The 27,912-nt window shown below is 40.1% G+C and overlaps 1 protein-coding gene and 1 long non-coding RNA gene across 4 annotated transcripts in view; one reads left to right on the top strand and one right to left on the bottom strand.

Annotated features, from left to right (window-relative positions):
- TAFA1 (TAFA chemokine like family member 1) overlaps nt 1–3,898 on the bottom strand; it is a 511,367-nt gene extending 507,469 nt beyond the window's left edge. For 2 of the 3 annotated variants that reach the window (XM_060631541.3, XM_060631539.3), the window contains exons 1-2: nt 3,521–3,898; nt 1,422–1,542 (exon numbers count right to left, since the gene is read on the bottom strand). In XM_060631541.3, coding sequence (XP_060487524.1) covers nt 1,422–1,539 — 118 coding nt within the window. In that variant the 5' untranslated portion in view covers nt 1,540–1,542; nt 3,521–3,898. Of the gene's footprint in view, nt 1–1,421; nt 1,930–3,520 lie in introns of those variants that run through there. The other variant, XM_060631540.3, reaches the window with a different exon arrangement.
- LOC132678740 (uncharacterized) lies at nt 93–26,872 on the top strand. The gene is made up of 4 exons (XR_009609795.3): nt 93–885; nt 12,497–12,842; nt 22,909–23,013; nt 26,039–26,872. It is a non-coding gene; the product is annotated as an uncharacterized LOC132678740 (long non-coding RNA).
- Nucleotides 26,873–27,912: the final 1,040 nt, after the last annotated feature.

The raw sequence follows: 27,912 nt of genomic DNA, 5'->3' as shown, positions 1-27,912 counted from the left end.
GGCCCAGACGCAGCCCGGGGTTCAGGCCGCCCCCAGCCCCTCCCCCCGCCCCCGCCCCCGCCCCCTCCCCCTCCTCCTCCTCCCATGGTGGCCCGGCTCCTGCGGCTCGCGCGCTCCCCTGCAGCCCCGTGCGGGCGCGCGGGAGGACCCAGGGCTGCACCCTCGCGCGCTCCTTCCTGCCAGCAGCCCGGAATCAGCCCGGGGAGGCAGCAAGCGGCGCCCCGGGAGATGTTGCTGGACGACTGTGCCCCGGAGCCCGGGATTGGTGCCCAGGCCGCTCGCGGAGCCAGGGAAAGGCTAAGGCGTGGACGCTGGACCGCGCAGCTGGAACGAGCCGAACGTTTGGGAAGAGGCCAGGAAGAATTTGGAGAGGGGCTGGAGGGCTGGGAGCGTTTCAGAACTGAGGATCTGGAGCTTGCCGCGCAACTAGTCCCCCCAGCCCGGACTTGGGGATGAGGGTGGGGGGAGGAGTGGGGGGGGGGGGACAGGCACAGGTGGAGGGGGGAGTAAACCAACGCAAAGGCTGAAATTAAACAGAATGTGGAAAGAAATCTTTTCAGACAACCAGGGAGGGTAAGGACAATCGAGCTGGGGGACAGTAACGAAAAAGGCAAAGAAGGAGAAAAAAAAAATCCAGACTGAAGAGTGAGGCCATGGAAGGATGAGAAATGTACTTTAAACAGAAAGGCAAAGAAAGAAAAATGCGTCCGGAAATCAAAATTCAACATAGGGGGGAAAATCAGGCTACAGGCAACGTGTTCCTGAAAGTGTCAAGAAAGAGAGAGAGAAAGAGAAAGAAAGAAAAAAAAAAGCCGCCGAACAAACTGGAAGAACAGAAAGTGAAGGGAGAAAGGAAAGGAGACAAATTAAACCAGACAAGAAATAGTAAGTTATTTTTAAATTTCTTTCTCATTGACAAACTACTTCCAAAGTTAATTTTGGCACATACATCCCCCCAAAATTCTGAGCTGCATAGACACCGACATCAGAGTATCTACACTTAGATAGGCTATCCCGGGAATATATACACATTATTTTATTGGTAGCAAAGATCATGTTTTGCCTCTAAAAAATCCTCAAGTCTTGCAAGTTATCCCACCTTGTGCAGAATATTTTGCTCTTGGCCAAAGTACCCCAAAAAACCATGACTTCTACTTTTTAAGGCGTGAGGAAGAGGGCAGGGAGATCTCAGCGAAGACCTTTTTTTGTTTTGCTTTGTTTTTTTCCTGAGAAATTAATAGAAATACCTCTGAGGCATTTTAGGATCCCCCCCCCCCCCACAAGCATCCAGCCAACAATATGTCTTGGAATTCAGAGGCAAGCTGCCCGCATCATAGCACTTTCTGTCACTTACATTCCACCATCTGTTAAGGTGACAGCAGCGAGACTGGAGGCTGCATTGGAGCCAGCTTCCGACTTACCTGGTCTGTGCAGGTGGTGCTGCTGGAAGGTGTGCTGAAGGGTTCCATGGCACAGGAGCACTGCACAAGCACTTATCCACAAATACAGGACCCAGGACATTGCAGAGACCATTGCCATTCTCTAAAGACAACATGAGACAGCAAGGATTACCTCCAGCTTCAAGCCCCCAGCTCAGTCAGTCCCAATGATGAAAGAAGGAGGGGGGGGGGGGGTCTCAGACGTCATGTCCCCTTTGCTACTTTGCTGGCTGGAATTAATAACCCAGCAGAGGTCATGCCATGAAGTGGGACTGACGGAAAGCTCTCTCCAAGAGATCGTGAATTCTTTTTGAAATTCTGCAAAACCCAACTCCAAGGCTTGCCAAAACACAGAAATAAATTCAAGTTTTTGCCTTTGGGTTAGGCAGTTTGCAAGATAGTATCCTGACTATACATCCTGTTTTGCGCAATGATCTTTAAACTATAGTTATTCCAGGCAGTGAAAAGCTGCAGACTCCTGTTCCTTCTAACTTCATTGTAAGTCTGACATAAGCCTGAAAGGAAAGAGTGGATTCTTTTTTTTTTTTTAATTCTACAGTCATGAATTTTTAATCATTCTGCTGTCTTCTAAACTAAGTAATCATTTCTCAGAGGCATGTTGTAATCTCCTGATAGAACCGGTCTTTCTGGCTGGACTTAGAATCAGAAGGAATTGTCCTCAGCCAAAATGAGTTTCAGATGCAACATCTATGCTTCTATCCTAGAGCGAGCCATAATTTACAATATTGCTTTGCCTTCTAAGATCCCATTGTGGCATGTGTTGTATAGTGTTGATGAATATGCATATACAGGTGGTGTATGTATTTATGGATGAACATGTACCTTTTCTCAGGCGCTGAAACTTTGACAGTCTTATCTGCACCTATAAGGATCTTAGGAGCTACAGAGACTCAACTGTGCTACATATTGTCCAATTTCTCAAACAACACCTTATGCTGCATTTCATATTGCCAAATTAATCAAACTTGAAGCATCGTCCTTACTCAGCCAGTGATATGGAAGCATTTTCTCTACAAGAATCCAGTTAAGTGTATGCTTTTCTCTTAGAGCTCCGGAACCCAGATTGTTCCTTTTTAACATTTTCTACTGTCAAATTACACACTACAAGTATTTCAACTATACATTTAAAACCTGCTAGTGACCTCCCAGTGTGGTTTATTTATTCACGGAAATTGGCACTCTTTCAAAAACTGTGATGTTCAGAAAGCAGAAAGATATATACACACACACACACACACACACACACACACACACACATATGTATATACAGACATAATAGAAGATAATTTATGGGCTTTAGGAGAGAGATGCAGTCTTTAAGAAGGGTTTAGGACTATAATAGACAAATGGTGACAACCATAATTAAGTGCAAAGTAGGAAAACATTATTTGCAACAGCATGGTGCCTTTCATGCCTCACTCTGTGATTCAGATGGACCATTCACTTTATAATTACTTTCACTGCCCACTGTTTACTTTTGTAGACAACAGATTTAGCTTCATTGTCTTCAGAACTATCAATATAACATAGACGCATTCTCTTCAGCACAGATAAATAGCAACACCCCTTTTGTGAACCTTGAAATGAATGCGTTTGGGGGCCTTTTTCAAATACCCTGCAAATTGTAGAAAGACAAAATAGAGGTGACTGTGGCATGCACTGACTACTTGTGAATTTCAGTTAAAATGCACTAGGAATTCATCTCAACTTTCAAAAAGCCTACCACAATCAAAACTTAACAGTTTTTCAATGACTGTGCTTTCTCTTGCTCATTTATTCACCCACATATATTTTAGCACTTAAAAAGATTACTGTGACTTCACATTTGCAGTATTTTCCTTCTTTTTCCTTTTTTAATTTAACTTTCTTTCATTCTTAGCATCACTTCCAAGGCTCGTGCATTATCACTCTCATGGCTTACTCTTACCAAGAGCTTGTCTCCATGTTAATAAGTGTCTTCCACCAAAATAATGCATCCAGCCTTACATAGTTCCCTAGATATGACTGAACAGGTTACAAATCTGTTTTCTGAACCTTAAATCCTTAAAGAGGCTTCTTACCTGAAAAATCCAGCCAAGAGCAGAGTACTCTATTAGTGTTCATTGGAAAGCTCTAACACTTTCTAAAATCCATCTGTGCACAATTGGAGATCTTTTTTTTAAAAAAAGAGCTTCCCAATAATCTTCTTTATCAGGATTAAAAAATATGTTTTTTCTTCCGATGCTATTTCCACAGTAAAGAAGACATCGGGTGCATTCAGACTGTATTGTCAGAAAAGGAGCCAAGGTTTGAGGGGTGGAAACCTTGTCATTTTCACCTTTAAATCATCTCCTGGCGTCACCTCTGCCTGATGAGACCTTTGAAGGGATGGTGGAATAATGTGCAGTTTCCTGATGAGAGTCAGTTTACAGTTAATGACGGACCATCCCCGGTCCTGTGCATTCAGGGCAGAGTAAGGCAGCAAAATGCAGGAGCAGGGCTGCTATACGGTGCTGTAAGTAGCAGTAGTCTGGTAGTCTGTTTCGATACATCCCTCCTCTGTAAAGTATCACATGTCTTAAAGTGACATTACCCTCTATTACAGCTACAGTGAATTGTAATGCCTGCCCACTAACTCTTCAACAACTCAAGCAGCACTTTAACACTGTATTGCCTGGTATGTTATGTAGAGCTATTACTGATGCCTTTCATTTGCCAAAAGAGTGAAGAGGGAAGGAGAAACAAAAGAAAAAGCATTCTGCTAATATTGATAGTGTTAATGGGGGTTAGACTTGTAACAATAAATGCAAAAGTGAACTGCAAGCCATTTCTTACCTCTTCATGTTCTTTGAACCAGTACGTTAACCAAAAATATTGTTAGGCTTATACAAATTTAAGTCTGTCGATTGTTTTGGCAGCTAAATCTGGGAATATGGTATACTTGGAATACAATATATGCATAAGCCCGATAGAAACCTTCTGAGGTTTTTGAACATGTTTAATAAATAGAAACATGTCATTTTCAGCATCAAAGACTGGGTTATGACAAATAAATATGCTCAAGGCATTTTTTAAAAAATTTCCCTCTCCCTCTAATAACATGCTGGTGTGGGGAGAGAAAACACTCAGAAATTGGATATTTTGTTTCTAGTACTATGCTTTGGACACTCTCTTCTTTGGAAACATAGTGTGATTGTACCTGAACGTCAACGATGCACTCAAGTTGACCTAGTTTTCACTTACAGACTGCATGAGCACTGATTCTCAGAAACACTCAGTTATTTCATGAATTGCTTATAAAGCACCTACTATGTGTTAGACACTTGGACAAGGCAGAGAACAAAACCAATGTGGTCGCCACTGTTACAGGTCATACTGATGAGGGAGCATGGGACAAGCTGAGGGCAAAAACAGGCTGGCACCCCTGCCTCCCAGGTGGAACATGTGTGATATTCCTCAGACACTCCTGGCTACCCAAGAACAGAGGAAGGGGGTTTAAGTGCTTGCCATGGTAATGTGGGAAACTACAGCAAATGAAAAACTGAATTCCTTTACTGCCTATAGCCCATTGACAAGTCCTTGACACCAGGAGAGTGACCTCCCTCTAGGAGCTCAGCTGCCTTGATGAGGACACTTTGCTTGGGGCAAAAGGGAATCTTAGCTTAACATTATCCCAACCTCCGAGATCCTGTAAGTCTACTTCCTTTGTCTCAACTACCCCGAGATATGTGATGGCAATCATACTCCAAGTTTATGGCCCCCCGAAACACATCTGAAGGGTGTCATGACTGAGGTTGTATTCAACAGTAATAAATGGCGTTTCCCTAGCAACAGCTAGCCCAAGGTCCTTGAAATCTTGCTTCCAAAATACCTTAGAGACTTAACTCTATCCCTAACTCCCAACCTGAGGGTATATAATCATTTACCTGCCACAACCCCAGTGCAGCTCTTTCTGCCCACGGGTCCTGTCCCTGTGCTTTAATAAAATCACCTTTTTGTACCAAAGACGTCTTCAAGAATTCTGTCTTGGCTGTCGGCCCAGACCACCCACCATCACCCCAAAATTTCATCAGTACTGTTTAGTCTTTCATCTTTTTTTGAAAATCAAAGTGGTTCCCATAATTTTCCTTGTTCACAAACCTTTGGAAATACCGCAGAATACTCTTGCCTTGTGCAGGTGTCATAAAGAAGGGCCAATGCTGCTACCATGCTATTTTGGAAGCCATCCCCTTTTTTCATGTTACAGAGTGAAAGAGTGAGAGGCCCTGCAGACACGGAGCTCTTCCCCACTGGTCTTTCCCATTGCACATTACATATGTAACAACACCAAAGTTCTAGTTAGTAGTGTGTGTTTCATTTCAGTGGTTCATGATTGTTGTGTTGGTGACACCTACAGAAATTTTACACCAATAGTGCAATCTCAAGAAAAAATAATACTGGCAGTGCAGCAGCTAATGTGCATTAAACTTTTGCTATGAGTAGCATTACTCTATATGATGTTGTTTATAAGGTATAACTTAATCCTTTTTACTAACTCCATAGGATAAGTGTTATCATTCTTATCTCCATTTCAAAGATGAGTAACCAGAGGGAGAACAGGGAGATTTAAAAACTTGCTCAGGGTAATATAGCTAGTAAGCCTTAGAGCAGGTTTCGAACTCCAGTGATCTGGCTCAAGAACCCATCTCATAAAATATTTCATGGTTAAAACAACACCCCAAAATTAACCATTACATTTTCTTATTTCCTTACCTTTAAGATGGTCTCAAAAAAAGTATTATTCATTCATTCAAGACGTATATATTGAGTACATTCCAGGCTTTTGAAATATAGATGTGTGTAAGGTAGTCTTTATGATTTTTTTTTTTGGTTTTGTTTTTGCTATGCTAATGCATTCAAATTAAAAGGAGGTTCACATTTACTAATAAAGGCTACCATTTTGAAAAAGTAACCATTATGTTCTTCCTTTCTAGGGATTAAATAAAAGCTAAACATAGTTATCTACAAATTAGTTCAGTTTAATAAGCTTGAAAGACATAGTAATGGATTATGTTCAAGGCACTCAGATAAGCATTGTTAATTTTTCAAAAAAAGACTGGAAGAAAGACTTGCTCTTTCAAGCTTAAGTGACTTTCAATACATGTATATGATGGAACAAGAATATCAACGTAGTTCCAGTTTTTTCTCCCAAATACCTTGCAGTCCATTGTATTGCAGCCAATGACCATTTGTCCTAATACTATAGGCATCAACAAATATTGGCATTTAAGGCGATTTAGTCCATTATCCCAACTTTTTTGTGATAGCAAAACTATTCTCACACCTTTCAAAGAAGTTGGGTCTTTCTACCCTCTGGCCATACAAGGACTGTCTGAGTATCCGAACTCCTTTATGGTTGAGTGGGCCATAAAGTTCTGGCCAATGAAGTATCTGCAGAATTGATGGTGTCTTTTTGAGGCTGAAACATTTATTTGTTGAAGCAGCATCTGCCTTTGCTTGATGAACAGGGACTAGCCACACTCTCAGCCTAGATTCTTGAGCGATCACAGAGCACAGGCCCTCCCCTTTTCCCACCAACCCAAAATGGATATACACAGTGAATAAGAAATGTTTTGTTCTTTAAGCAAGTGAGATTTGAGGGCTAGTTGTTACTGCAGCATAACCTACTCTACTCTGACTGATGAGGACTTTAACTTACATTATTCATGTATTAACTGAATTTTTATGGTCCATACACTGCCTTAAGCTCTGTGGAGACAGCAGTACACACATCAAACCAAGTTCCTGCCTTTTCAGAGCTCCTTGCAATAGAAATCCATTGGAGACTTTAAGTTTTTTTATTATTATTTTTAATCAGAGCAGCGATAAACCCAAAGCACTGATTGTTGCTGCTGGAATCCCTTAGGATTCTTAGAAACCAGGAGTTATAGACTGATTGTTCATGTGGCCCATGGCTGTGTCCTACTCAGCCATTTTGTTATGCAGGCACAGTATTTACAAATGGCCAAGGACTACAGCAGCATTTTTTTTAGCCCATTCAGTTTAATTAATTCAAGATACCTATGTAGCTGCGTGTTCAAACCATGATTCAGGCCAAACTCCTAAAGATCTACATTTCAAACATAGTATCTATGTATATACACATTTGTTTATGTAAAGAAGAGAAAAGTCTATTCATTAGCCTATTTATCTGCCCCATGGAGAAATCCACTTTAATTCAGAGGAAAAGACCGATGAAAGTAACTGGGGGTAAAAGCTAAAACACTCAGAATGGTTAAATAGCCAAGAATACTCAGCGAATTGCCCTGTATAATAAGAAGCAGTGGGCAGAGGGATGAGTGATAGAGGATATGACAAGGAGAAAACCAGGAGGGAGAAAAAAAAAATGGTGGGAGGTAGAGAGGCAGAGACAGAAATATATTAGAGGCTCAGGAAGAGGCCTTAGAACAGAAATGTCCAAAGGGGATTTCTTGGTGGAAAACTATATCCTATGGAGTGTGACTCTTCCCTGTTTCACCAAATGATTATAAAAGTCTTAAAAAAAAAAACTCACCTATACTTTGTGTTAGTTATTAAGTTTCCTGGGAAACCCATTGAAGGGGCTATTTCCTGTATCCTGACATAAAGTACCATGAAAGAATCCCTCAGTCCCCTGATTGCCACACTTCTTACTTCTTAGCATTAGAAATAAAAGCCATCATACTTCAGTTTAAGAACAGTCCACTTAATAATTTGGCTAATTTTAATTCACAAATGTGCAGGAAAAAAATTTGAGACAGGCAAGATTTTATGTCTATGCATATTTCTAAATTGAAAAACAACTAAAGGAATTTAAATAAATTACATCTGGACTAAGAAACATGCCAAGTTTCAATCCAATGCAAATTAAAGTGGCTTAGATGTATACCATTTAAATCGCATTTCTTGAGATAACACATTTTGGTTGTGATTTCCCAACCCTGATGTTTTTTCTTATTTCATTTCAATTGGTTAATGAAAATGGAGGCGTGGATAAAAGGACAATTGTCATGGTACTTTCTATCTCAACTATATGCCTTCTGTAGCACTGAAGTCCAATTTCTTTTTTTCTATAGTCACTGGGGCTACCTATCAAGTGGCTGAAAATGTCTATTTTAAATCATGATCATGAGAAGGCTATATACCTTTTCCCTTAGCTAAGTAATAATGTTATCTTTCTTCCATTTGTGTATATAAATCATTTGTGTTATTTTACTTTTTTTTCTAGAACTCACCTGAAATTTTGCAGTCTACCAAACAGTCCTATGTTTATCTATACCAGATACACAGCAGTTATCCCTAGTTGTCAGTCTTACCTTTGGGACCTAAATAGCATGTATATACTTGCCTTATTTCTCTTATCACCTGCCATGATTCAAAATATATTTAAGCTAAGAAGAAGGAAAGGATGATGAAGAGAAAGTAAATGAAGCACAATAAGAGAATAGGAGTTATAATGATAATATATAATATTGATGATGATTGATGGTATATAATATATGACATATATAATAACAATATTATTATAATTAAGAATATAATCAAATATAATATAATAATGATGAGGAGCATCTGGGTGGCTCAGTTGGTTAAGCGTCCAACTTCGGCTCAGGTCACGATCTCACAGTTTGTGCGTTCAAGCCCTGTGTCAGGCTCTGTGCTGACAGATCAGAGCCTGAAGCCTGCTTCACATTCTGTGTCTCCCTCTCTCTCTCTGCCCCTCCCCCCCACTCTTGCTCTGTCTCCCTCTCTCTCTCTCTCAAAAATAAACATTAAAAAATTTGTATAATAATGATGACAGTGCTATTCTATTAATACCTATTTGGGGGTGCTGGGGGCGGGGTGGGGGGGACTCTTTCTATATACCAAACCCTGGCTGAGCCTTTACATTCACTGTCTCATTTAATACTTAACAAAATTGCGAATAGATCTATATCTTATTGACCTCTATTTTATGGGTAGAAAATCAAATTTCAGAGAAGTTAAGTATTTGAACTAATATCACACCTCTAATAAGATTGAAGAACTAAGATTCAGACTTATCTTTAGTTCCCAGAACCTAAGCTCCAATCAACCAAATACAGATAAGCAGTATTAGTAAGAAACAATACATTTTGCATAATAAAGATAAAAGACCAAGTAAACAAAGATGAGCCTGATGTAAAGTTTGAACATGAAATGTAAACTGTCAAGTGATACACAAAAAGCATTATTTTGACTCTAAGTTTCCAACTAGTAAAGAAGAGAAAATTGTTTCTTAAAAATCTATAGCATCCACAAGGTAAAAAACAAGACAAAAGCAAACAAGGAAACAAATCAAAAGCCAAACTCTGCTCAAGAGAGAATAAGCATCATTAATAGTAACAAAGAATGAACAGAACCTAAATCATTTCCTATAAAACTAGTGATACTTAGGTCTATATTTGAATCTGGATACATAAGGCAGAATTTTCAGGAACTGTAAGAAAAGGGAAATGGGAGACAAAATTTTTCTTAGGCTGGAAGGAAAGATAACCTTCATGTAGGAATCTCATTTTTCACCTCTAGCAGCCTATCTCTACAATTACTTTATCAATTATAATTCCTCATTGCTTATCTTGTCTGTCTTCCAGGCAGAAGAAAAAGAAAGAACAAGGTCATTTCTTTTGTTCTTCTACTTCTCGTCTCTTTATTTTTCTTTTAGAACAGAGAGAAAGTTGAAACAACAGCTTCACTTTCTTCTCTATGATCAAAGTAATAAACTAGTGAGTTAGAGATCAAGTGGCCTCTTTATTACAAGAATATGAACATATAAGCACATAAAGGTCATGAAAATGACTGCTTTGATGATAATTATAAAAACAGTAATGATTTCTTTGGTTCATAAAACTCACACATCCATAGTTGTATTCATCATCATTGTTGCCTAATCCCAATGAATGGTTCAAGCCAAAAATGAAGACTGTCTTTCCCATCTCCCTCTCTATGAACTTCCACATTGTGTCATTTCCTATTACTTTGACTTTCTGTCTATGCCTTAAATCTATCCATTCTCTCCCTCTCCATTCCAACCCTTGTTTAGGCAACCATCATCTTTCATCAACTATGATAATACTTTCCTAATATATGTGCTCCTCCCACCTATCAGTCCCCACTCTGCAGTAAGAGGCAATGTGTTTGAGATGCATGTTGATCATTCCACTCTTGTATTTAAAAACCTTTTGGTAGTTTTCCATTGAGCCTAAAATAAAGCCCATATTCATGACCATGGTTGAGAAGGCTCTGTATCACTACCCCGGTCTACATCTCCGGCCTCATCTTACAGCACTCTCACTCTTGACTCGTGCTACAGTTTGCTCTTGGGTCCCTGAATGGGACAGGGAAACTTCCTCCTGGTAGCCTTTTGCTCCAAAAGAGATCCAGTCCCTCTGCTACATGCTCCTGCAGCCCTCAGGGTATCATCTCTGTAGCCTTAACCACCATCGTAAATAACTGTTTTTGGTATTACTTGCTTGTTATCTGCTTTATCTCTTTCCTAGAGTCACCATGAGAGCAAGGAAAACCAGTATCTTATTTACCACTGTATCTTCAGAATTGAGCATGTATGTAGTACCTGGCCTATAGTATACACTCAACTGTTTGCATAAACAAATGAATAATAATAAGTCAATCAAAAGTAAAATATGAGTTCACTATCATGACAGCATACACAACAAACTGTTTTTCTCTAAATAAGTAGATGGTGTGCCTTCCCCAATACCTTTTGCTAGTTCTCTTGGTAGCCAATAGCATGCTTTTACAAAGTGACACATATTCAGGATGACTGCCTTGATTTGTGTTAGTCAACTGCTATGACACTTAGTCAAGGAAATTGGCCCATACGCTGTTTAAACCCATACTTACCTGCCACTAAATCTGTGTTGGATTTTTTTTTTCTTTTCCTTTTTTTGCTAGAAGAAAAGAAATGAAACTGCCCTGAATTTTCAGTCCTCGTTCTCAGCATTTGATCTCTAAGTATGATCTCATGACAGAGCGCACAGCTGACCCCTGAAGAATAAAGAAAAGTCTACAAATGTTAAAAATCAAAAGAAAGCACTTAGAATTTCATCATATTGAAACTAGAAGAGATCCCTCCACCCTCCAAAACCTCCTAGTCCAACCTCTCTGCTCTAGAGGAAATAAAAAGATGTAACAAAGGGAAGAAGCTTACTTACCGAAGGGAATATAGTGAGTTTAGTGGCCTGGGTGATGTTAGAACACAAGTTTTCTAACCATCTACTGTCTCTCTTTCTCTCTTAGTAGGCACTATCCAGTAGCACTCTCTGTAATGCTGGAATTGTTCTATGTCTGTGCCAGCCAAGATGGCAGCCACTATCCACATGTGGCTATTAAGGACTTGAAATGTGGCCCGTACAACCGAGGCAATGCATTTTTAATTTAATTTAATCTTAATTAATTTCAATTTAAGTAGACACATATGGTTAGTGGATACTGTATTGGATAACACAGTTCTGGAATGTGCCAGCTAGGTCAAGGAAAATAAAACCAGTAACATCAAACAATTTTCTATTAAACTGGAAGACCTTGAATTACCTGATAGTAACCTTTCAGAACCGGGATAACAAAGAAAGAAGGAAATAAGATATGCTTGGTTTCAGTTAATGGAAAACAACAACAACAATTCAAGCTACGATGCATAATAAAGAAGATGAATGATTTCTTTTTTATAATTTTTTTTTGTTAACGTTTATTTTTGAGAGAGACAGAGACTGAGTGGGGGAGAGGCAGAGAAAAAGAGGGAGACACAGAATCCAAAGCAGGCTCCAAGCTGTCAATAGAGAGACTGCCGCGGTGCTCGAATTCATGAACCATGAGATCCTGAGTGGAAGTTGGACACTTAATCCACTGAGCCACCCAGGTGTCCCAAAAATGAATGATTTCTTAAAGGTTGAGAGTTCACAGGTGGGGCTCACCTCCTAAACTCCGTGGCTTTGATTCAGTAATTCCACCAAGACTTCAAGGACCTAACTCATTTTCAACTCTCTCTCTTGTCTTTCCAGTAGTGCATCCTACGGCAGGCTCTCCACAATGGATCAAGCATAGCTGCCCACAGCTGTCTCAGTTATGAGCTTCTTCATCCACATAATGGCAACAGAAAGAACTGTTTTGATTTCTGTCAGATGAGCAAGGAAGTTTCTTTTTCAGCTTCCACTAGCAAACCACTTCTCGTATGGCTTTAAATTAACTTGGGTCACTTACTGCTCCTGGTAATCAATGACTTGAGCCAGGTACCTTGCTTGGCCAAGGGAAAAAAGATCATATTGCTAGGCTTAGAGCCACACCACACTCTCCAAGCCCAAATCAAGAAAGAAATCAGTTTCTGCCAGAAGAGTTGCATGGAGTGAGGTGAGTGTGGTACTTAAGGGAAAATTAGGACAATAATGATAAAGAGGAAATGAATATTGAAGATAGACCATTGTGTTGACTAAAGCTAATAATGGTTTCATATGTATTTTTAGAACTGACGTACTTTGATTTTTTTTCCTACATATAAAGTGTTAAACAACAAAAAATTTGAATATCTAATTGGTTTTATTAAGTGATTCGGAGGGGAGCTCCAAGGAGATGTCCAAAATGGAAGATTTTGTAAGAAAGAAGGTGGGGCAAAGAAGTTGTTCACAAAAGAAAAGGAAAGAGTGTTTCTGGCAAGGTCATATTCTCTTTGCGGAAGTGCAGGGGGTCTTAATTAGGTAAATTACCTCATTTTCCTTGGGGGTGGGGATGGAGAAGTGTCCTTTGACAGACTACCTCTTTGGTGCTGACCAGAAAATTCCGGACTCAGTTAAGACCACATTTCTGGGAAAGGTTAAAACTGATATTAGGTGAGGTATTAAGCCCTGGTTTGGTGACTTGGCCAAGCATAAGTGATTTTTTTTTTTTAATGAAAGTAATATATTCATATTTTAAAAGGTAGAAAACTAAAGATCTAAATAGTAAACTTTTGGGGCTACTGGGTGGGTCAGGTGGTTAAGCATCCAACTTTGGCTCAGGTGATGATCTCGTGGTTCATGGGTTCGAGCCCCGCATCAGGCTCTGTGCTGACAGCTCAGAGCCTGGAGCCTGCTTCGGATTCTGCATGTCCCCTCTCTCTCAGCCCCTCCCCCATTCGCACTCTGTATCTCTCTCTCAAAAACAAGTAAACATTAAAAAAATTAAAATAAAATAAATAAAGTAAAATAAAAATAGATAAATAAATATTTCTATTTGCCACTTTTGTGGCACCTGAAATGCTCAGGTCATGATCTCGCAGTTGTGGGTTCGAGCCCCTTGTTGGACTCTGGGCCGACAGCTCAGAGCCTGGAGCCTGCTTTGGATATTGTGTCTCCCTCGCTCTCTGCCCCTCCCCCTCTCATACTCTGTCTCTGTCTCTCAAAAATAAATAAACGTTAAAAAATAAAAAATAAATAAATTGAAAACTTTTAAAGTCAACTATAATTTATCACATGTAAGTTACCAGTACTTACATTTAAGTGTACATAAACTTTTCCAAACATCCCTACTTGGTTTGGTTGCTTTTCTAAAAATTGTACTTTAATATACAATGTGTTTTATGATTTGCTTTTTTTCTCTGAAATATATCACATTTTCCAATGTCACTAACTTATTCCTCTAAAGATGACCTTAGTCTACATAACCAACCTAAAGTATTTTCCTTTCCCTAAATATTTGTTGCTTGTAAACTGTAGTTGATCTCACTCCTGTGCCAGTAAATTTCCTGCTATGCAAGACCCAAGAATTAACAACAGGAATGTTTTTCTTTTTCTATAGGATCTTACATGATACCAATGGTTAAACTACAATAGACAATCATAAATCACCTTTGGCTGGTGTGGGCTTAAACTCCATTAAGTTTTCTTGACACCTTAAGTTTGTCTCTAACTTCTCTTCAAGTCAATTTCCTTTCTGGTCTTTGTCATATTATCAATATGGCTGATTATCTCTTTCTTCTGGTTTGAATTTTAATAATGGGGGAAAGATAATTTCCAGAAATAGAAACAATACAGAAAAATAGAAGTGTATGTGTTCATATATAATATAATATAATATAATATAATATAATATAATATGTATAATCCATAATTCTTTGGGCCTCCTTCCTTTTCCTTCTTTATTTTTTGACTTTGTCAGTAACACACTATAATAGAAAAGCTAAGAGAATGAACTCTGGATTTCAGCTACACCACAAACTCACCATTAGATCCTATGCAAATACCTTCCCCCAGTTGCCTGACTGATACCTAATTCAAAAGATTGTTAGGGTGTGCACCAGGGTGCCTGAAATTCTAAGTCTCCATAAACTCTTAAAATTAAATTTGATTTATATGTGTCACTAAGATTTAGCTCTAAATTTTTAGATACTTTGTTACATCTCCATGCTTCTGTACATTCAACGTTTTCTGTTTGAAACATCCTGTTCCTCTTTCCATTTCTTTTTTTTTATTTTATTTTTAAATGTTTATTTATTTTTGACAGAGAGAGATACAGAGCATGAGAGGGGGAGAGGCAGAGAGAGAGGGAGATACAGAATCCGAAGCAGGCTCCAGGCTCGAGTGGTCAGCACAGAGCCTGACCTGGGGCTCGAACTCACAGACCGCGAGATCATGACCTGAGCTGAAGTCAGAAGCCCAACCGACTGAGCTACCCAGGTGCCCCTCCTCTTTCCCTTTCTATGTACCTTTCTTCTTCCCCTTCCACCTCGTAAATCAACCCACTTTTGTAGATTTGGTTTTGGTACTACATTCTCCATGGAGTATTTCTTGGCTTCCCAAGTCTAGACTGGACACTCCTCCTCTGCAACCCTACACAATTCAGTGCCTGCTGCATTCGCCCCAGCATCTCTGCTCCGTGCCATATTTACTTATTCACTTGTCTGTCCACTAGACTATCTTTCATCTCTATATCTTCAGGTAAACGTAGTGCCTTTCTGTTCTTCAAACCTCTTATGCCTTTCTTGGCTCCCAGCTTTTGCACATCCTGTACCCTCTTTCTGGAACATTCTTACATCCTATTCTTTGGCGCTTTTTGAATCCCTCTGGTTTCAGAGATGCCTTCCCTGTCCTTATCATTTCTTGTTTGAAAATACACCCTCATGGGGCGCCTGGGTGGCTCAGTCGGTTAAGCGTCCGACTTCAGCTCAGGTCATGATCTCGTGGTCCGTGAGTTCGAGCCCCACGTCGGGCTCTGGGCTGATGGCTCAGAGCCTGGAGCCTGCTTCCGATTCTATGTCTCCCTCTCTCTGCGCCCCTCCCCCGTTCATGCTCTGTCTCTCTCTGTCTCAAAAATAAAATAAACCTTAAAAAAATAAAAAAAAATTAAAAAAAAGAAAATACACCCTCGTTTTCCAATGTACAGAATATATGTCAGATTTTGTTTTCAAGCCATAGACTGCAGGCCCAGTGTAAACCATTTATACCCGTATTTCCAACCTGAATATCATCCCAGTCCTCCCTACCCACTCCTACCCTCGCCATACTCCAGTCACTGTGGTCTTCCCTCAGTAATACATTCAGGCATTCATTCACTCAGCAAGTATTCACTCAACGACCAAGGTACAGGGACTAGAACTCCAGAACGGGTGACCAAGATAATCATTGTGCCATCTCACACACTCCAAATACTTTCCAGATTCAGGGCCTTGGTACATGCTATACATTTCTGTTTTGTTTACCACTGTTCACTCACCATTTGGCAATGTACCTGGCACATAGTAGGTGCTCAGTAAACAGTTCTAGAATAGATGAGTAAATGAAAGGGTGAGTGAATGAATAAACATAACCATTTCTCATTTATTCATGTTTTAGGGGTTTTACGAATTTGCAGCAAAATTCTGAGCAAGCGGTTGGCAGTGGGATGCACAGGGAGGAGGCAGGGAAGAATTTCAGATGATGTGTCTGTATGTGTATGGGTGTTTGTGTGGGAATCTGAGTCTGAGAATGCCTACATGTGCATCACCAACCACATCCTAGTGCCAGGAAGAAAGGCTTTTTGCACCACTTCATGTTTTCTCTCATCCACCCTTTTGTCCCTTTCTCCTAACACACCATATTGACAGTAGGCCTTCCCCACTCTTGGTTTCCACCCTCACATTCAGGTTTTTTCATACTGTAATGGGGACCATGTGGTATCTCTGGGAGTCCCAGCTTAGAGAGGGGAATCTAGTAGTTACTAGTTTAGAGTAGAAGAGGAAAAGAGAATTATAAAAAGGAGTTCAAGGGAAGCTTGGATGTGACTGAAGGGGGTAGAAAGCATTTGTGCGTGCCCCCACTTAGATGCCCTAAACCAGAGGTCCCCAATCTTGACTATGGATTACAATAACCTGGGGGAGTTTTTAAAACTCTAAACGTCCAGACCTCCACCCCAAATCAATCATGACAAGATTTCTAGATCTGGGATCCAGGCGACAGTATCTTTCAAAGCTCCCTAAGTGGTTCCAATTTGCAGCCAAGTTTGAAAACCACTGTACTGAAACAAAAACTTACTGCAGTAGGCCTCTGGTCACTATAGCAACTCCAGAAATACCCACGATTTCTGTTAATTAGTTGCCAACTAAGAAGTACCTTCTCTGTGTTTATCTGCTTTAAGGTTAGCCCAATGCCTGCATTTTTATTGAAAGCTTATTAAGTGCTTAATATGATAATAGTCACCATATAAACTTCTATTTTGTTAATTTGGGGGTTTTTTTCTTAGCTCTTATTTAACTGTGAGGATTATGTGAACCTTAGATTTTCTAAGCGCTAAATGGTTAGTAAACTTCATGGTTTCCCGCTTACCTACATTCTCCCTTCTTGATTTTTAATCGGTTAGTAGCCACAACCCCTTTGCTTGGGCTAAATGCTGGTTGTAGGAGTCTCTCCTATGGCTCAGGGCAGTCGGATTCCCCGGTCACGGTCAGAGATGAGCAAAGAAGTCAATGGGTGCCAATGATACGCAAAGACAGGTTTATAAAAACAGTTCTTCATTCATCTAAGATTCAGGAAATGATTTTCTCTTTTTGTCCAGACCTGAACAATGAAGCAGGTCATTGACTCAAAGTCATTAAAGGCATGTGGACATTCTAAAGAGGTTGCCACCCTTAACACGAGGCTGCTGCCATGGAAAGCCAAGTACCTAATGGTAAAAATATTCTTCGCTGAATCAAACCATCCAAGTCCACACAACACATACTAGACTTTCCCTGGGATAGTTTGAGGCAGTTTGAGTAGGGCTTTCTGTTACGTGCAACCAAAAGAATCAATCCTAATTAACAGAGCGTTAATAGACAGCTTACAACAATGGAAACATAAAACTAAAAATGCCCCAGAGATTTTTAAATCCAAACTCATATTTTATTTTTTGGTTTTTTTTTTTTGTTTTGTTTTGTTTTTTTTATTTTTGAGACAGAGAGAGACAGAGCATGAACGGGGGAGGGGCAGAGAGAGAGGGAGACACAGAATCGGAAGCAGGCTCCAGGCTCCGAGCCATCAGCCCAGAGCCCGACGCGGGGCTTGAACTCACGGACCGCGAGATCGTGACCTGAGCCGAAGTCGGCCGCTCAACCGACTGAGCCACCCAGGCGCCCCCAAACTCATATTTTAAAAATAAGAAGATTAAGACCCAAACCACTGATCTGACTTGTGCAAAGTGACACAAAGGACCTCACTTTATGTTTACCTAGATTTAGGTCTTAATCACAAGTGTCCTCATTGCCAATCCATTGTTCATTCTACTGACGTAGAAAGTTATCTTCATTGTGAACACTCACTTTAATTTTCCAGTGTTGCTAAATTAGCTGTGATGACCCTAATTTTTAAAATCCCATTAAATTTCCTTGGAAGGAACTCTCTCTAGAAATAGATATTCTCAGCACTCTCTTTAAAGACACCCTCAAAGCCTGTAGACACCATCTAATTTTTAAATGTAGACGTCATGAAAGAATATGTAAAACTGTAGAAAATATGTATCACGCAACCCACCCCCAACCAAAAAAAAAAAATATTTAAAAGTTCTATCCAGTTAGGCTGCTTCAGTAAATTATGTTGCTGAATATATAAAATACTTGAATCTAAATTTAAAAATGTTCCCCCCCCTTGATTAACCAGATTGTCCCCTCCCCTATATATAGGAACACTGTGTGCCTGAGCCCACTTGCCATCTGTCACCACATTTTCCAAACTTCTCTTCCACCCCCTCCTCTTACACAATCTTATCACATAAAAATATTAGATTTCGGGGATTTGTATAATTTCATTAAATTTTCTGAGCCAAGTAAAAATAGAGGAGGTATTGGTGTACCAAACTGACTCAGTTTTTGAGTGCCCAACACGCATCTGTAGTAGCCAGTAATGCCTTTTAGGTAGAATTTATGTGGCCAGGAATAATAGGAATACGTTTTTTTTCCCCTAATTATGGCATCTCCTATTAGGAATTTGCAGATGTTCCCCCATGTTGCAGAGAGGAATTTGGAGAGCTTCCAGAGAATCCTGACTCATATACCATCCTATTGCTTTGTTTATTACCTTTTATAAAGTTTTGTGAGTTTTCTTAGATTAGAAAAATACTTACAAGCCAATTGGGGATTATCCATGTTATTGCGTCCCCATCTGCTGCCCCCCCACAGTTTGAGGAATGATTTTTAACCATCCAAATACAGGGTGCCTCTACTCACCCAAGTACTTAATGACAGACACTTAAGATCTTCCTTGGTTGCTCTCTTTCCTGCTTCTCACATACAATCCAACAGAAACCCTAACCAGTGCTTTTGTTTCCAGACCACGCAGGAGGTCTTTGAGGAATAAGCATGGGGACTGGGTATATAGTATCAAGTGTACCACACAGTAAGGGACTGGATGGTCCTCTGAACTTGGTTCTTCTCTGCTTCTCTACATCTGGAGGAGGAAAGAGGCTTGTAATGAGCATCCTGTTGTGTCTACCAAGCACCACCCCTTCTCCCATCCCTAACCTTGGTTCTACTGAAAGGCTCATCAGTCACAGCGCCTCAACTATTCTCCAAACATAGGGGTAGTCATAGGACTCAGGCCTGACCAATCAGGAATTCCCATGCCCTGCCAACAGAGACTGTTCTAAGCCCGGGCGTATTACCCAAGAAGAACACTAGGGAGAAAGAGATTTATTTCCCATATGACAAAGACTGGTGGCTATTGGTGCCATTTCCATCGACAGTGAGGAAAAAATCTGCCTGTGGCAGCAGGCAATATAGTCATACCCAGATGAGAAAGAGACAAATGAATGAAAAATGGAAAAGGAGAAAGAGGGAGGGGAGTAGGAATAGTCCAAATCAGGGGTCAGCCAACTAAGGTCTGTGTCTTGTTTTTGTAAATTAAGTTTTATTGCCAAACACATACACCCATTTTTTTAATGTATTGTCTATATCTGCTTTTAGAGTACTATGTTAGAGTTTAATTGGTGCAGATGCCATACCTGACTGAGAATGCCTGAACAAGGACGCATAAAGTATCTTTGTCCTTTTCAAAGACCTTACAATTCACTGAATTGCCAGAAATACAAATACATATGTATAGCACAATAAGATGATGGGGGGGGGGGGGACCCAAAATACAGAATTAGAAAGAACACATAAATCAAACAAAATAACAGTGGAATAATGATGATAATAATGTTACTGATGATGGCAGTTACCATTCATTGATTGCATATTACATTGCTACTTTATGTATATTGTCACTCATCCTCCAAACAACCTTGCAAAGTAAATGTATCAGTCAGGATAGGATAAGTTTTGCTGCAGTAACGAACAACCCCAATATCTCATGCCCCATTTCCAAAGCGGATCAGCAGAAGACCCTGCTTATTGCTGACAGCCAAACCCCAGATGGTAAAGGTTCCTTCTTCACACATTTCCATATTTGACTCATTGAAGTAGGGGACCATAGCAAATGACACAATGACTCTAAAAGCTTCCATTCGTGAGTAAAACACATCACTTCTTCTCAGATTTTATTAGCCAAAACAAGACATAGAGCTGTGACTAGAACTGGTGGAATGTAATACAACCATGAGCTCAGGAGAAGATGTGGAAATATTTAAAGAATGGCGGGAGTGTTTACCCAGATAGGTGTTGTTAGTTCTCACCTTTCCAATGAAGAAACACAGTAAGAGAAGTTAAGGGACTTCTTCAAAGTCAGAGCTAACAAGTAGTAGTGGTTGTATTGAACTGAGTCAGTTGGACTCTAAATTCCAAGCCCTTTTATGTCGTACCTTATCGTTATCTTCCCTCATCAGCTTCATCTGGAAAATAGTACAGTTTACCAATGACAGGAATAGTAGGTTGCATGACAGAGGACCAAGAAAGAGATATAGGCCTAATGAGCTTGGAAATAGTAAGCACTTTAACCTTTTCGTTAAGGAAATTTACAATATTTAATCAATGTTTAAGCAAGATATGGAGGGTGATTTTTGACTAGAGAATTGGACTCAGTGTGGAATGACTAAGGAGGGGGAAGGTCAGTAGAGAATCAGGATGAGGTAATATAATTTGAAAAGAACAGTGATCAAGAGAGAAAGAGAGAGAGAGAAATAGGGAGAGAGTGAGTGAATGAGAGAGAAGGAGTAGTTGTAAGGGAGATTTTAGACTGAAACTATTCCTGTTCTTGAGTGCCTTAAGTATAATTCTTTCCTAAAAGGTTCGGGTTCAAATATTTATGAGACAGAGTTACTATTCCTTTTAGAGGTTTGTCAAGTGTAAAAGAGGAGGAAAAATCTGTTTGTGAAGGGAGTTTACAGTATACTTAAAGTTTATTTTAAAAATAAATAGGACTTGATAGATAGGGCAATAAACAACAGGCCCCACCAGTAACCTGCCAGGAGCACTAACAGGAAGCATCTGTAGGCTGCCAAGAGCCAGAAATAAGAATGAACAGTTCTTACTGTCAGAGAGTCAGAGGAACATTCACAAACAAAGAGATTATTTGGGGTGCATCCTTTCTAAGCCAAGTTACTCTGTCATGCACACACTCACAGTTTATGTGTAATACACCCACACAGGTAAAGTCACATCTGAGTCAGATGTTGCTGGCTCCCTTGGCTATGAATTCCAGGTTTTGTTTCTGATTGAAATTGTTATGTGGCACACAAAAATATGTAGAGACCTTTAGAAAAATGGAATATTGTAGGGATATTAAACTTTGTGTGACCTCGATCATTAGGAAGTACATGTGATCTGAAAGGGGTCTATGTGTTTCCCTCTAATATTTCTTTCTTTCATTATTTATATTTATTAAATGTATACAGTTGGTACTTATTTATGTGTGCCTACAATGCTGGGTAGGATTGCAGGGCCTGGGGATACAGATGCGAAGAAGAGAAATGGTCTTTATCTTCGTGGAATCTCCTATTTTAATGAAGGAGAAAAATGAGAAAACAAATACATGAGGTGATTAAAGACTGGGGTAAATGAAATAAAGCTATGAAAACAATGATACACTAGAAAACCTGAGGGTTTAAGAATGGGACTGACTTTAGACAGTGGTCAGGTAGTCCATTGTGGTGGGGACCTTTGAGCTAGGACCAGAAAGGTAAAAAGCAAACCATGCACTGACACGGTTTGATATATGTTTAGGCCTGTTTAAATTAATAAAGACTTCCTTTCTGGAGACAAAAAATAATAATAGATCTGGGTTATAAAGCTCATTGAATGAGGACTCAAGAGATCTGGATTTGTTCGCTGCTGCTTATAATAGCTGCGTGCCCCTAAGCTAGCCATGTAAACTTTATGAGTCTGGATTTCTTCATCTGTGAAATGTGTGAGTTGGGTCGGAGAATCTGTAAGGTCTCTCTAGGCGTTAAAAGTTTATACTATTTCCTCTTCTGTTCTTATTGTATGTGCATGCGTATAAGCACATGTACATGCAAGCACACACACACACACACACACACACCGGATGCGTGTATGAAGTTTTATCTATCTATCTATTTATTTATTTATGGCAGAAAGAGTGTGAGTGGAGGAGTGGCAGAGGGAGGGAGAGAGAGACAGAGGGAGAGAGAGAGAATCTCGAGTAGGCTCCATGCTCAGTGCACAGCTGGATGCGGGTTCCATCCAATAACCCTGGGATCATGACTTGAGCCAAAATCAAGAGTTAGACGCTCAACTGACTGAACCACCCAGGCACACCAAGTCTCTTGTTTTTTGATTGCTGTAAGGAACAGACCCAGAGCAAAATAAAAATGCATACTTAATATGTTTTCGATATAAGTGAAAAATACCTTGCCTTTTCAAACAACTCTACCTTTGCTGAAATACAATTAGTCTATTCCATAAGCGTCCCTAGGATCAAAGGTGACTACTTTATGTTAGAAGATATACCCACACCCTTCTCCCAAACTACCTATTACTGGCCACAGCCTCTGATATTACAACAGTATGTGACTCTTCTTCTGTATTCTCCCCCTCCAGAGTACCCCAATCCATCCACATCTGATTGAATCAGGAAAATAAAACACCTAACTCAAATAAGCATCAACCATAGTTTGGCCACGGATCTGGAAATGAAGAGAAAAGGTGAGTCAGGCCAACATATTGGCTTCCAAGAAATTTGGATTTGGGACTGTGAAACATGATATATAGGTTGGTGGCAAGGCCAAAAATTAAGGACACATAAAAGACTGCCAAAGCATAATGATGACAAATTTGAATGAAGTCTATTAATTTTCTGTTCTGACTACTGAGTCTCCCAGAGCTGTTTAGATCCAGACTCACTTTCCAGTTTCATTTTCCATGAGGCCCTGACATTACAGTATTTCCTATCCCTGAGATCTATGAAATTTCCATGTTCTGTCCACAGCCCCCATTTCTACTTGAGTTAGTTTAACTGGATTTCTTTCAGCCACGTCGCAGTCACAAAGTGTGACTCATTCAATAGATAAGCTGAACTCCGTGGAAATGTTCATGGTGACCAGATTTAGAAATGGGAGCAATTTTTGTTTTAAATGGGGGGAAGACTTTGCTTTCAGGAAATAGAGGTCAGAGGGCCATGAGTTGCTTGCACACAGAGGTTTGAAAGGCACCTGTAGCCAAAAAAATGGATGCCACAAAACGCACCATTTGGAGGTGCTCCAAAATTGCTCTGGAAAGCCTAAAAGAGAAGCCTAGAATGAGAACATGTGACCCACAGTTTTGCTAATGAGAAGCACTCAACTTTGTGGGAAATCAACAGCCCCCGGAGCTCTCAAGCACTTCGCTTCCCCTCCTCCCATCTTTCTCCCAGCACAATGCATGATATATAGTGAAAAATAATAATTCTTATTAGTGGAGGCATGAAATTCTCTCCTTCAGGAACCACACCGGAACGCATTTTTCCCTAGTCATTCTTTAAAGAACACTCTGTTTTCCACCCCTGCTTAACTCTTCAGAATTTATTCTTAATTCTGTGGCTTATGCTCCTCAACTTAGGGACCACGGGGAGACAAATCAAGCTTGTTGTTTTGAAGAAGAGGGTGGTATGGAGTGATCGTCCAATAGTCACTTCGAACTGCCATCTGTGACAAGTCTGTAAAACATTTCGTTTGCATAATATATGGGAACGCTATTAAAATACAGCACACTGTTAGAAGAAGGGGGAATATTCTAAGTCAAATTATGTCTCCTCATAAAACAGTCCCCCTGCTATTGGCAGTAAAGCAGAGTTCTTCAGTATTGCTTTAAATTAAAAAAAAAAATCGGCTGCGCAAGGAATTACCAAATAGACACTGAACCTAGTTTAATCCAATTCTGTAGACATGTTGTGAAGTTATAATGAACACAAGGCTGAGCAAAGGTCATTTAGCAGAAATATGCCTGTTTAGATTGAACATCTTCTCTGCTCTGGGGTAAGCAAGGACAGAACAGCAATCAGTTTACAAAAGCAGGCACTGTGGGCCATCCATAATGTAGACCTATATATGTGACCTAAAAAGGCCACTGCTCACGTTTCCAGAAAGGAAAAATGTATATCAAATGCTTTACCTGCAAGAAAAGATCTCTATGTTTAGTCAGAAGTGGGCCAGCAAACTATCAGGACAGCATGCTGGAGAATCTAGTGAAGAAGTATGGAGGGTCCTTGGGCTTTTCATTCATTCCCTGTCTCCGTCTCTAGAATACTGACCTAATTGCTCTAAAAAAGGATACTTTGCTTGTCTAGGTACTGAATTTTCAAAGCAATGCTATTATTCTTAGGTTCAAACCAGATTGTGGCTACCAATGTGGTTTTTCTAAAAGCTGCCAGGTTAACAAAGCAAAGACCATGGTGGTTATTTAGTGACTGGTCAGGTCACCTCCACAGCCTATCCAAATTTCAATGATCACTTAGAGGAAATTAGAAGGGAAAACAGGACAGGAGAGAATGGCAGAGGGTGGGTTATCTTCAGTGTTTTAATTAGCCCAATCTAATAAAGTAACGTGAATTATCATTGAACAGCTTAAACATCATTGTTGAAGAATTCCTATTGAAATGTAAGCCCTGGAAATAACCTTCGGAGGCATTTTTAATTGTCTGGTTCCAACTCTGTATAGGGTGTTCAACTCAAGGCTGGAAAAACGTAGAAGTGGTTTTGCCTTACAAACAGTGTGAATGACAGTCACTCCTATGTCATATTCCTTTTAAGACAGATGGTGAGAGCACAGTTTACTGTTCAGTTTCAATTCACTGCTGCCTTTTATAAGCAACATGGTTAAGCAAGCTGCTAAAGAGAAAGGCTCCAAAGCCATTCTGCTTAATTTTAACAATACCAGGATGAATCCTCATGCTTTGATACTATGGTTCACTTCCCTGTAGTGTTTTATGAAATTTGCCTTAAATTTGTCATCCCAAACTCATATGACGGATTGAATTCAGATGGTCTCCTAAAAATGAAATCTAGGAGAAGTTTATAATTTTCTGTGTCATTCCTGACACCACTGTCCATCTTTTGTTTTGTACGGGTGTTTCTCATTTTCAGGTCTCTGCCTCAATGTGCTTTTATGGCCCCATTTTATTTCCACATGCCACCAAAGAGAAGCAGAGATGCTCCAAACTTAAATAATTCCACACCTGGATTTGTGTTTTCCTTTATACTGAGTGCTTAAGGTGGACCAGTCACTGTACTAAATGCTTAAAGTCTTTATCTGTATTAATCTCACACAACTGTGAGATCCATTTGATAGATGAGAAAACAGAGACTCAGGTTAGGTAGCTTTTCCAAAGTTAATGGCTAACACACAGCAGAGCAGAAATGCAAACGTAGGTGTAAGGTTACAGCCTCACGTGTTAACATACTTCACTAATCAGCTCCTGCACTTAAATGCATTGCTCAAAGGGAATGCTTCAGCAATGAGTTTAATAATAAGGCCTGAAAAGAGCAGTGTTATCTTTGAAATTCCAATCCAGGCTTCCATTTTGGTGAATTCCCACCGGGCCACTAAACACCTGTATTATTTTGTGCCTAGACCAGGTGGAGGGAAACTGATTTTCTTTGGGGCGGAGACAAAGAGAGTTCATGCAAGCTTTGCCCCATAAAAAAGGCTAACGTGTATAACTATACTCTCCCTTATGTTTGATCCCATACCACAGTGCAGTTTCCAGAAGTTCCGAGATCCAGTCTTATAGCCATGCTTGGAGCCCAGAGATTGGCGCTTAGATATTCAAGTATTTGTTGAAGGAATGAATGAGTGAATGAATGAACAGAGGCTTCCTGACTTCAAGAGACCTCAGTGTAGGAGACTTTCACTCTATGTCTTGCTTTCACCAATTATACTACAGATACCTGTCCATTGCCTGGTTTGTGATTGCCAGTTTATTTATTAACCTAACAAAATCTCCACCCCAAAGCTTCCCTTGGATCTTTCCCCCTTATTGAAAAATCTGTGTCCACCCACAAGCTTACCATTAGTTTCAGAATGAATTTCCTCTCATGATAGTTTGATACTATTTTCTCCATACCTAGCCTCCAAGGGATAAAGGGGTGGGGGGAACCAGAGATTGCTTTTTTGTGCTTTAAATTAAAGATAAATCATCAGACTTCTTAAAAATTAAATTTAATAGTCTATCATTTTCATTCATACAAAAAAAATATTTTTTGAGTTCCTACTGTGTGCCAGGTATAAGAGCTGTGGATACTCTGAGGATACAAACCAACCAGACAAGAATCCTTGACCTTGTAGAACTTAAATTCCAAAGGAGGGAGCCAGTAGTGAGCCAAACAGACAACTAAAACACAGGGTGTATTAGGAGGTGATAAACAGCAAGAAAAGAAACAAAGAACAGCAGTGGGATAGGCAGTGATGAGGGCAGGGTGCAATTTTTAATGGATAGGGTGCTTATGGGTTCCATTACAGCCCATCACAAAGGTACACTGAAGTCCTAACCTCCAGTATTTCAGAATGTGACATGATTTAGAAATAGTCTTTGCAGGGGCGCCTGGGTGGCGCAGTCGGTTAAGCGTCCGACTTCAGCCAGGTCACGATCTCGCGGTCTGTGAGTTCGAGCCCCGCGTCAGGCTCTGGGCTGATGGCTCGGAGCCTGGAGCCTGTTTCAGATTCTGTGTCTCCCTCTCTCTCTGCCCCTCCCCCGTTCATGCTCTGTCTCTCTCTGTCCCAAAAATAAATAAAAAACGTTGAAAAAAAAAAAAATTAAAAAAAAAAAAAAAAGAAATAGTCTTTGCAGATGTCATTAGTTAAGATGAGGTCATGCTGGTGTGCACTTTGTAATGGAAGCCCTAGGAAACTAACATAGTGGAGGGGCTGGAAGAATCCCTCAACTGTGAGGATGACATCTAAGAAAAGACTTGAAGTTGGTGATCAAGCCACATGTGTGGCTATCTGGGGGAAAGGGAACAAAAACTTCAAAGGCAAAGCAGTAGGAGCAGACTTAGTATATTCATGTGGCTACAAGGAGGCCACAGTGGCTGGGGTAGGGTGAGGAGAGGGGGTATAGTCAATGAAATCCAAGGGTAATGAGATCTAAATACCATAGAGTCTTGTAGCACAGTAGTGCTCAAACTTTAGCTGGGTATCATAATTACCTGATGGACTTGTTAAAACATAGATTGCTGGGCCCACCCCTAGACCCCCAGACTTTCTGAATAAGTAGATCTGGGGTCAAGCCTAAGAATATGCATGTCTAACACATTTCTGAAGCCGATATTTTTGGTCCAGGGACTATCTTTGAGAAGCATGGTTGTGGAGCATCATAATGACTTAGATCTTTGTTCTGAGTTAAGATACAAGCTATTACAAGGTCAAAGCAGAGGAGTGACATGATATGACCTCTATTTTAGCAGGATACTGTGTTCATGGGTTGGGAATAGGCTCTAAGAGGTGACAGGTAGAAGCAGAGAGACCAGTTATGACATTATTGAAATAATGTGAAGCATGTATTTAAAAGTTGATATGAAAAATTAACAACACAAGAAAGAGTAGGTGTTGGTGAGGATGTGGAGAAAGGGA

The sequence above is a fragment of the Panthera onca genome, chromosome A2 (genome assembly GCF_046562875.1).
Source record: "Panthera onca isolate mPanOnc1 chromosome A2, mPanOnc1 haplotype 2, whole genome shotgun sequence".
NCBI lineage: Eukaryota > Metazoa > Chordata > Mammalia > Carnivora > Felidae > Panthera > Panthera onca.
Note: the sequence above shows the minus strand (reverse complement) of the source record. Positions and strands in the feature narration are given on the sequence as shown.